Here is an 11592-nt window from a genome sequence, read left to right as displayed (position 1 = left end):
CAAGGTGGGAGCCTCCAGCAGCCATACTCTGCTGGTTTTTACCTTTCCCCTGGGAATCTTGGGTCCTGAGGATGTCTGGAGTCGCCTAGTAGCTGATGGCAGCATCAGTTGGTCTCAGCACCTCCCGAATTTGCTCTGAAATTTTCCCTTTGCCCTGCCCAAGTGCGAGTGAACCCTATATGGAGCAGGCAGCACTGCTGTGCTGCACAGCAGGTTTGCCCTCAGCACTGGCAGTGGCTGGAGAGGGGGAACTTGCCCTTCTGGAGTCATTCCTGTCACCCATTGGTCTGCCTTGGGCCCCTTCTGGCCACCAAAGTGTAAATCAGTTTGGAAAACTCTGCAGGGGCTCCCCTGTCTGCTTTCTCTCTCTGACTCCAGATAGCAGCATCCCTTCTGTACCAGCCTCCCTTCCCTGGTGGCAGGAACCTGAGCAGCTTGGGGTGTCTCCCTTGCCCAGCACATGTCACCCCTGCTCCAGGGTGGCTGCAGTTTTGGACTGCCACCAGCTCCGGGAGGTGCTGCATGGCTCTTTTCTTGCTCCCCTCTCTCTCTCCTCACCACACTTACCCTTCTAGGGCTGCCAGGGCTCACAGCTGGTGCAGTCAGGTTATGGCAATGAAACTGCCAGCCTTGAATTCCTGAACTGAAAGTGTTTCTGCTTGAGATAGCTCCTCTGTCAATCTGCCTTGAGCCCTGAGCCTTCCCAGTGCTGTCAGTGCTCAGGCTGAACCATGCACCGAGAAGCCTGGCTGTGGCTGACAGGCGAAATGAGCTGTGGAGGCAACTAATGTGTTTGGAAAGGCATGAGGTGCTTTGCTAGAAAAGCTCTGCAGCTTTGTGCTGCTAGGCATAAGCTTTTTGCCTAACCTTGATGCAAGTGTGGTCAGAGGCAGCTTTTATTGCTAGGAGATGAGGCATTGGGTTTTCAGTAGTCAGAACTTAAAATTCCCACCTCTGGATCATTTCCTTCAGTGATAGTACCCAAAGCTGCTGCTGTAAGAGAGGATTTCCTGTGCCAAGCATTGGACCAGTGAACAAGCAGCCTGAGGACTTGCTTTAAACAGCCTAAATCTACAAGTAATCGGAAAACTGGCAATCCCTCTGCAGGAAGCTGGGTTAATTATCTGCACTATTCTGCAAGTAAAATATTTGTGCTCTGATGAGGAACTGGCAATTGGTTCTCCTAAAATGAGTAGATCCTTACAGCACGGTTGGTTTGATTCATCAGACCTGGCCTTCTCTGTCTCCTTCTCTGGAAAGCCAAGTAGTGCCCATGGGTTCTTGCCATGCTGCTCACCTGAAGGGGCTGCTTGGGTGTGCACTTGGAGGTGATTCCCCTTCCAGGACAATGAGGGGATGTTATTGTTGGCTATAAGAATAGAACAGTGTGGGGTTTTTTCCTTTCCAGAAACCTAAAGAAATTACAAGTATAAAAAGTATTAAAACAAACAAAAAGCTGAGAAATTAATAGCTCTTTATCAAGCTGCCCATCACTGTAGAATACAGCCATGCTTTCCCTGATTTTCCATGTTAGTGTTCTTCAGTTGCTCTCTTACAGAAAGGCTGGTACCTGGCACCACAAATGCTAAGGAAAGAAAAATTGAATAGCATCCATTAGTAAATGGATGCTCCTTCCATGTTTCTGCACTTCTGGTTTTAGTACTCTACCCCTGATTTACCTGTACAAGTAAGAGAAGTCTCTGTTAGAGCTGGCCAGTGTCCTCAGCCTCTTGGAAAGACAGCCCATGGAAGCTGAGCCATTGGCACTGCAACCTGCACTCTCCTTGCAGGAGGCCCAGGTGATCTCCCAGCTTCTGATGAAGGAAATCTGTGAGAACTGCTGCTGCTTCTGGAGTAAAGCTAATGTTTGTGTTCATCCTTAAATAACTGCTTAAAGTGTGCAAGCCTTTGCTCCTGGGGCGTGGAAGGGGGAGGATTGCCAATACAGAACAGCAGAACTGTATTTGCTGCAGTTAGGCTGCAAGAGCAGCTGGCAGCAGCAAGCCTCAGCCCTTGTGAGCTGGAAATGATTGCAAAATCTGAATTTCAGAAACAAAAGGCCTGACCATCTTCACCTTAGAGCTTGTTCCTCAGAGCTTGTGTGGTTTTTTTCCCCTCAGGCACCCTTCTCATGCTCGGGGCTATGAATGGGGTTGGGGAGGAGAGGGGAGTCCCAGATTGATGGCTTCCCTCAGGAAAGCTGCCACAACTGAAATCATGTGCTTTAACTGCCCATACAGTTGCCAGATCCATTTAGTGCATAACTTGTTTTGCTGTCAGGGATACATGAGATGTTTTTGCAAATGCTGAATTATGACAAGGGTTTGATTCATTTTCTTTGTTCCAGGTTGGAAACACTAATAGAAGAGTTGGGGGAGCTTGAAGCCAAGTGCAAATGCTGTCATCTTGCAAATCTTGAGGGTGAAGAGTAGCTCTCCTTTAGCCTGCCTGTGTCACCTCTCTGGACAGCCTGGCCATGTTTGGCCTGTGTATGTCTCATCCTTGGTGCCAGCAGTGATACAGACACAAGTGTGTCTTCCAAAGCCACCAACACACAGACCAGCTCAGAGAAAGCACCAATGCTTTTGTGGGGGCAAGGACAATGAGCAGTTTGGTTTCTAATGTAAAGTAGAGCCCTCATATTGTACATTAATAAATATTTGGCAGGAATGAAACTCTAAAGCCAGTGCCTTGGAGAAGAGTTTTAAAAGCACGATTGTACTTTCCCTGGGCTGTTTCTGAAGAAAGAACTGCACTGTAAAGAAAACCCCAACCCTTGGCTGTACAAATATATGAGCTGTTTTGCTGTTACTGCTGCTTCTGAAGTGCAGTTCATTGAATTTGCCAGGGCAGTTTTCTGCTGTAAAAACTGTAAAGTAAAATAATAGGGGATGAGGGTAAAAGGATGGGGAAAGCCCTGAGAGAACTTCAGAGAGGAGCAAGGCTGAAATCATTTGCTGTCAAGGTACAGGGTCCACAGCTTGAGGCCCTTTCCCTGGAAAAGCTCGCTCCAACAGCAGCTAGAGCATGGTGTGCCACTCCACCACCCCTCCTCTCCTTTTGCATGTGGAGCAGATGTTGAAACCTCTCAGACTTTGCCCATCTGGTGTCTCAGCACAGGCAGTTTGGAGCAGCAGTGCCAGCCCATGGCTACCTGCCTAGGCCCACGTGAAGTGAATGCTGTGGCCATTAAACCTATTTCTAGATTCAGGCCTATGTTAAATGCTCTGTAAGCACTGCCCTGTGCCTTGCTTTCTCTTGTGGCAGGGTTGAGGAACCAGCCCAGCCCAGTCTGTGCCAGGCAATTTTTGGTAGGTGACCTGTGAGTAGCAGAAAGCTGCCCACACTTATTTCTGCTAGACAAGCCACTGTCCCCGCTGTGCCACCCTGCCTGGAGCTGGGAAGGGAAGGCAGGAGACAGGTGGCAGCAGCCTGGCAGGCTCTCTGCCCCATGGGACCTGACACCCCTTGGGCAGTGGCATAATGGTCAGGCTCTTGTGCCTGTGTGGTACCTGCAAACACAGGGATGGCGTCAAAACTGGGCCCAGGACCAAAGCTGTGTGCCAGCTGCCCTGCAGTGAGGGGAGACACCATTCCCACACAGCTTTCTGTCACTTCAGGTCTCTGTTCCAGTTAGCAATTTTCTGGGCCATGTAATGGTGATGTGATCAAAGTCTGTCTGAAACACTAAAATCTAGAGGGATATGGGTAAGAGAAAACACAGAGTTGATTGAACATTACTCAAAATATTTTAATGTACATGCTGTAGCCACATTAAAGAAGAGGAAAAAACATCTTACAGAGATGAAAAGATCCCAAAGGATGTGATTTCATCATGCCAGAAGCTGTATGTTTCAGAGTGACTGAAGCCAACAGCATCAAAATGCTCTTTTTCTGGTGTATGAGAACCAGATCAAGAGGCACGGAATGGGAAGAGCAAACATGTATTTAACTGATAGATTAGGCTGTTCTGGTCCATCAGGTAAAGACACAGTCCTGTGGTTTTTAGGGTTTTTAAACAGGTATAAATTTGGTATAAAGAGTACTTTGAACAGTTTTACTCATATATACCTAGCGGACTGGAATAGCTGTGCTATGTTGGGTAGATAGGTATTTACAGAGAATGATGGAGAACATGTCAATATGCATGAAACCCCTACCAGATACAGTGGGTTTGAGTCACACACCAGTGAATGTCAGCCCAGCTCTGTCACAAGGTGGAAGTTGAGCAGCCTGTGACAGCACTGTCTGTGCTCACAGGGGCACCCTGCAGTGAGCCCAGCTCCACCTCAGCCCTGTCTGCCCCTGGGTGGGACCAAGGGCACCACACCCCTGCCAAAACCAGCCTCTCAGAGCTCCCCCATTTCTCTCAAGCCCTTAAAGAAAATAAGGCCAAGATTCAGCTGATGAACCAATACTCCTGAGTGCCATTGGCCACAGAGATACTGATCACTTTCCAAACTACTTATTACAATCAGTGGATATTTTGATAATAGAGGTTAAGCCCAATCTAGGGAAGATCTGTAAGCATAGCTGGCTTCTAGGCTAACACTAACAGGAGTTTAGACAAGGGCCATGTGTGGACATTACTACCCAATTGTCCCTTTGCCAGTGTTGCTGGCAAAGCTCCATTCCTTAATCACTGACAGATTTGTCTCCCTCACCAGGCTCAGAAGTGTCAATAGAAGGGAACAGGTGCTTGTGTGGAGACGAGGACTTACTGAGCTGTTGCATTCAGTTTAGCAAAACTGTCTCTTTTCATCCCACTGTCACCCAGTTAAACCACCCTCTTCTCAGCGGGCTCCTCACCAATTTTCCAAGAGGCCATTGATCCCAGATGCTGTCATAACTCAGGCCTGAGGACAACTAAAGTCTCAGCACTGCCCAAAGTACTACCTAAGGCCACTGGAGGATCCCATGCCATACATGCTGAACAGCCTCTGCTATTCCATACCTTCCAAAAGCCGGTAAGATACAGGAGGATGAAAGTAACATTGGGAAAGTTGCATGACAGCAAAACACTGTACAGCAAAAAATGAAAGCTAGTATCTTCTGCATTCTCCCTAACTAATAAAAACAAGGTAGTGTGACAACTACTTTGGAGAAAACATGGCAGTAAACAGCACAGGGAGATGGAGTAGACATCCTCAGAAGAAATAAAAAGGAAGAAAACATAGGCCTAAGTGACCAGAATGACTTTGCAACACAGGGCTTGTCATCCCCGCCTTGCAGAAAACCTGTTGTGGGAGCAAGCTGCCTGGCAGGCAGTGGCAGCCTGCCCTGCCAGCCCATGGGATTTCTCAATAGCTAAGGCAGTCCCTCAGGACTGCCCACTTGCCAGGGAGCTCACTCAGCATCCTACACAGGGGAGCTGCACACACCAGGGCCCTCTTTTCTCCTCCCAGGTTTGGTGAAACCATATTACCCCTCCACCAGTGAGCTTTAGGGGACTCCTTTCCAAGCAAGGATTCTACCAGTGCTGATGGAACTGGGCTAAAAAAACCAGAAGGAAGCATCCCCCGCTTTCTCCCCTGGTGAAGCAGTTGCAGAGCAGCAAAGGCTGTCACAGACCCTGCCAGAAGGGACATGAATGAGCACTGCTACTCTGTCAGCACGGTCCTTTGTGCAGAGCCCAGCTCATTAGAGAGAATCACACTAAAGCATCGAGCACACAGCTGTTTGAGACTCGTGCAGGGTGCACTGCAATGGCCAGGTACCTGACACTGCTTAGCTGTCGTCCAACTGTTTGCACAGACTGCGAAAGAATCAAAATTCTGAGAAACCCAGACATCCATCCATGCATTTAATCAGCTACTAAAGTAGCAAGTTAGAGCAGGGTACCCTATAAACATCTTTTAAGCTCTTAAAAAGGAAAAATTAATCTCTTCTACTTCAAGTACAATGCCTTCTTAAAGCACGATGCGCAGGAAGAGACAATGTGTCAAGACCTACAGGTACCAAACACAACAGACATTCTGAGCATGACTTTTAAGAAGCCCACTCTCAGTACAAAAAAGTACCAAGTGCTGGACCAAATCTTCCCCCAAGAAGAAGGTGACAGTGTTCTATTTACAAGAAAATACTGCTTCAGTTAAAAATGCTAAAAACCATTCTCTTGAGTTCATATAAAAATAATTATGTCTATGTATGCACACACATATTTACATACATTTATGGCTTTCAGTGCTTCAACCTTCTCCAATAAATGAGGAAATATAAATACTCCATTACTGCTTTTTCTCCTCCTCAGGTTTTTCAGCCTCTGCTTCTGCAACTGATAAGCTGCCACTACCGTATTTTTTCACTCGGGTTTCTACTCTGGCAAGTCTCTGTTTCACCTTTTGTTGAGATGCAGTGTATTCTGCCATGAGCCTTGCAAACCTAGTCTGCAGTGTATCCAGAGCTACTTCAAGTCGTCCTATTTTTTCTTCCAAGTCTTTTGGGTCAGCTCCCGCTTTTGCTGCCTCCTCATCTATTAAATTGTCTTTCATCAGAATTTGACGTCCTTTCTCTTCCAGAGCCTTTTTGGCTTCTGGATATTCTGTGAGGGCTTCCATTAAATCATCCTTAGACAAGCAGAACAAATCAGAATAACCAATACTCCTAATGTTGGCTGTCCTCCTGTTGCCAGATTTGCTACCTTTGATGTTTAGGATGCTGATTTCACCGAAGTAGCTGCCATCGCTTAGGACTACAAATTGGGTTATGCCATCATCCGCCACCACAGCCAATTTTCCCTCTTTAATAATGTACATTTCTCTTCCAATATCTCCCTTTTTGCAAATGTAGTCACCAGGACTGAAGACCGTAGGTTTCAGTTTCAGCACCAGCTCAATGAGAAGTCCAGCTTCACAATCCTGGAATATACGCACCTTCCTCAGCGTGTCCAAATGGACGTTGATGGCAATTTCAGCCTTCAACTTGTCAGGCAGATTTTTGAGAACTTCCTTCTCATCTACCGTTTTCTTGTTGGTCCAGAGGTAATCAAACCACTTAATAACCCTGGCTTCCAAATCCTTAGTCACCTTTCCGAATTGCATGTACTGTTTAATGGAATCCACTTTGGCCTGGAACTCTGCCCTGGAAGCATTCATGTTGGAAATCATGGAGCCGACGTTCCCGACAATGGTGGCAAAGATGAGCACGCCCACCAGGAAGTCGATGACCACGAAGAGATACTCCTCGTCCTTCACCGGGGGTGGTGTCTCCCCGATGGTGGTCAGTGTGAGCGTCGACCAGTACAGACTGTAAATGTACTTCCTGGACAGGCGTGCGTACTCCGGCACGGACACATTGGGATACACCCAGGTGTCGGTTCCGAACCCGATCACCTTTGATATCGCAAAGTATATGCAGGCATTCCAGTGGATGATGATAAGAATGTACAACACCAGATTGCCAATGCGGAACATGTTTGGATAATTTGTCCTGGTCTCGGTACGGTCAAAAAACTCAAAGAGCCGAGCGATCCTCAGCAAGCGGTTAAACCGGAGCTCGGGGTAGTTCAAACCAAGCTTGAAATATGCCAGGTCTGTTGGCACAAGAGACAGCACGTCCAGTTTGAACTGCACAGTTTTGGTATAATGTTCTCGTAACTTCTTCTCATCCTGAACTAGCAAGCCTTGTTCAAGGAAGCCTTCAGAGAATAACAAGATTTTACTTGTTAGAAGAAAAATACCATCAACAGTAGTGAGTAACTTAACATTTCAGGCCTAAGAATGTTAAAATTTGTACTGTTATGCCTAGAGATATTGAGGTCATTTAATTGCATATTTAAATATTTCAATCAAGTTTCAAAGCTGATATATAATGACTAAGAACAATGACTCTATTATCACCACAGTGCTCCCTGAGGCTTTCCACTCTTTCCTGCAACAGCTGCATCTTTTTCTTTTAAGTATCTTTGCAAAAAAAGAGGGATATTCAAGTGTCTAATTTTTCATGAATCACTGGCATGAGTCATAACTAAAGTTAAGCAAGTGTATATAAAATAGGAGTGGAATATTTTTAAATAAATACCAAGAATAAGTAGGTATAACAGATTGTTGGAAACTTTTTCCAAACAATATAGATACCCTTGAGATAAAGAAATGCAGTTACCCCCCCTCCCTAAGTCATGCTTTTCCTCTTGTGTCCGATGTTGAAACTGACGCGATTTTCCTGGGTTTGAACTTTGTGTTTCTAGTGAGAGAGCTACTAAGCAGACTTTCACACATCAATATTTCTTCATTCCAAAGACGTTGAAAAGTATTAGATTTTAAAACTTTACAAACAGATATAAACTGCAGTGAGAGACATTTACTGCAGACAGTACAGTCACAGTGCTCTTCTGTGCCTCTGAGGGCATTAAAAATGTTCCACAAGGAACAGCCTATATAATTGATAGATATCAAATATTTGCTACAATTGGAGATATTTAATTGTCAGCCCATTGGACCACTCCAGATAAAATGTCCACTGAGAAAACACCAAAACATTCCCGGTGTATCCTGGATTATCACATTTTACTAACCCCTTAGCAACCTACAAGGCACCTATAGCTTTCTCAGGGAAGCCTCTGCTGAGGAACACCAAGCTGCATTTCTTTGTGCCCTGCACAGCATGGTATTTTTAGAATGTGTGGTTCATCTGTAAATGCCACATCTATTTGTGTGTAGCCGGCTTTGGATCTGCAAACTGACAGCGATTACTAATGGAGGTAGTTCCTGTGCCATGCATGTGCTGCCTTCCAGAACACTGCTGAAAAAGCTGGTCAAATATGCCCTTTAGTTGTACAACTAAACAGAAAAGCTGGCCAGACTGATACAGAGTTATGAAAAATAACTTTGAAAACACCTTCCTCCTGAAAGGAGATAAAATCTCTTGGCTTTTTGTTCCCTTATGGAACTGAAGTCTTACAGTAAAATCTTTTGAAAGCATCAGAACACAGAGTATGCTAAACACAACCAGCTGCTGAGACATGAATCTTTTCTGTTTCACACTGCACAGTCACCAAACAGGTGAAATGCAGTCTAACTGGCCCTGCAGCTAGACAGAAATGCACCATGGAGAAGCTGCTGATCAGAGTAGTTGTGGGGCTACCTAGATCTCAGTTCCAAGGCAGACCCTGCCCTCAGACAGCAGAAAGTCTCACTCTTCCCCAAAGGCTTCCAGGACCTCTGTCCCCGGGGCAGATGGACCTTGTGGACTCACAGGAAAAGGCAAAGGCAGAGCCAGGAGGAACTGTTAAGAGAGCTGACAACGATTTTGCTACCTAAAAGAAGCAACTTCTTTCTTGGAGTGCCTGGAACTACAGCAGACACCTGCACTGAAGCATTTGGGAGACAGCTCCAGCAATTCTGCAGTTGCAAGCCAGGCCTGAAAATTCAAATTCCAGTTAGGCTTTAACAGCCAGATAATCATTACCAGGACAGCCCATGGAAATTTGTAACTTGCTTTGCCTGGACATGCCTAATTTCTGCTCTGTTCTTTCCCATTACATTAACAGATGTAACTGCAGAAGGTAAATTTAGTTGGTACAGTTGACATTTTAACTACATAAAGAAGATGAACACCCCTCCCCATCCTGCCCCAAATACAGCACTCTTGTGGTTTTGGCTGGTACCTGAAACTGACTTTCCTGTTGAACAAGGTACTTGCTAAGTTTAAGAATTTGGCTTGCCATGGGTTGTGTGCTTCCCACAAGACAGCATTATTAGCCCATCTCGTAATTATGTTTACAACTTCTCACAGGCCATAATTAACATCAAGCTGTCAGTACAACTTTAAATAAATAAATAGATAAAAATGGATAAGATGTTAAAATGAAAGATCTAAAATTACTCTCATTTGTAAATGATCCGTGTTGTTTTGGACCCTTTCAAGGGACATTTTGAAGCTGTGTCTGTACCAGTGAAGAGAAGGAGACAGGAGATGTTTCCTGGACCAAGACCAGCTATCATGACACCTTCTATTCACATGTAAGTTCTTCCAGGCCCCTCCAAAAACACCACCATGAACAACACCCAACCTCTGCTGTCCTCCTAGCTGTCCCCAGACACTGGGTGCTCTCTGGCATGGACCAAAGTGCAAGCACCAAAGTGCATCAAGGACCATTCAGTAACTTGGTGACATGGATCACTGTATGCCATTGCTTAGGCCTATTACGACCTTGCTCAGTTTAAAACAGATACCACTGTAAGGATGGAATCTCAGCCTGCTGGATTACAGAAATAGGGACAAGAAGCTGAAGAGAACCACTTCACACATAGCATGGCACAGCCTTCACAGATCCTCTGGGCTCACACTTCCTCCAGGAAGGCAGGACCTAAGCAGAGGTTCCTGGGTTAACCCTGCACCATCACCAGGCAGTGGGAAACCCTGCCAGGACCTTGCAGAGCCTGCAGGAAGTACAGAGGGTGGCAGATGGTGGCAGAGGGGCCACACTGCCTGGAACAGGCATAAGACCACAGACTGAAGGCTGGGACAGGTGCCAGGTCTTGCACTTGACCAACTCAATAACCACTTCTGATCAGGATGCTGCACAGCTTGGTTAAGAAAACAGCACTTGTGGGGTGCAGTTGGTTTCCTGCCCTGTGTGCCCTATTGTCCCTTCCAGCCTGTTACAGTGGCTATGGCACGCCTATTACTGACAGAACTGAATTTAGAGACAAGTGAAGAGCAAGGGTTGGAATGTATGGCCTTAGAAAATCCAAGCTGATCAGACACTTCATCTTCCAAAAGCCTCCACTGTTGCACTCTGACAGGACATTACAGTGGTCACACCCCTCAGAGGAATTTTTGTTTCCAGCCTTTAAATACATGCAGTATTAGAAAACAAATCCCAGAAAGACTCACCTGTTCTGAACCTTACAAACATGTCAATAACATAGATAATATCAGAGAGATAATCCAAGAACAGCCACATTTTAACATGGTCCATTTGTAGCTCATCAAAGCAGGCTCTAAATGAACAAAAATTAAAAAAAAATAATTAGGCCAACTGCATAAGCAGAGTACTAGCATTACATGCCCTAGCAGCATGTTAGTGCACATTTCTGTTCCCAAAATATTACAGCATATCTCCATGTCCAGACCTCTGCACACTAGAGCTATGTTGAAACAGACACAAGGATCTTTCAGAATTCAAAGGTGCTCTGGACAGGAATAAAACTCAAACACATAAATGCCATATGAGTGCACTTATGGAGGATTACACCTATCCCTCCAATGAAAAGTGCATTAGATTTCATGGGATACATATCTCCATAAAGATAATTCCCAAATAAAAGCTTTGTTTCTCAGTGGTAAGCCACCCTCATCTCTCCCTACCATCTTACACAGTGTAAGGAAATCATTTCTACAGCTCTCCATCACTTTCACTGAAACCGATTTCTACATTCTACCATGGAAAAGAAATACTTGAGTTATATCTTCCTGCCCTTCAAGCATCCAAAAGATGTGTTGTATGAATTTAAGAGGCCCCACCACTGCCCACATCCCTCCTTTCTTTTCTCTCCTGGGTGGTGGGAAGCCCTCATCCCGGGCAGTGCCCTGGCATGCAGTGGCCAGGACACAGCTCAGCCGGCAGGTGGCACACAAAGGCCACACCAG

At 45.7% G+C, this 11592-nt stretch overlaps 1 protein-coding gene across 2 annotated transcripts in view; it reads right to left on the bottom strand.

Moving 5' to 3' along the window:
• Window positions 1-3730: 3730 nt before the first annotated feature.
• CNGA3 (cyclic nucleotide gated channel subunit alpha 3) overlaps window positions 3731-11592 on the bottom strand; it is a 30377-nt gene continuing 22515 nt past the window's right edge. For both annotated transcript variants that reach the window (XM_030962337.1, XM_030962327.1), the window contains 2 exons: window positions 10837-10943; window positions 3731-7636 (listed from right to left, as the gene is read on the bottom strand). In XM_030962337.1, coding sequence (XP_030818197.1) covers window positions 6228-7636; window positions 10837-10943 — 1516 coding nt within the window. In that variant the 3' untranslated portion in view covers window positions 3731-6227. The remainder of the gene's footprint in view (window positions 7637-10836; window positions 10944-11592) is intronic.

Source organism: Camarhynchus parvulus, chromosome 1, assembly GCF_901933205.1.
Source record: "Camarhynchus parvulus chromosome 1, STF_HiC, whole genome shotgun sequence".
Lineage (NCBI taxonomy): Eukaryota > Metazoa > Chordata > Aves > Passeriformes > Thraupidae > Camarhynchus > Camarhynchus parvulus.
The sequence above is the reverse complement of the archived record's forward strand: the minus strand, read 5'-3'. Positions and strand labels throughout refer to the sequence as shown.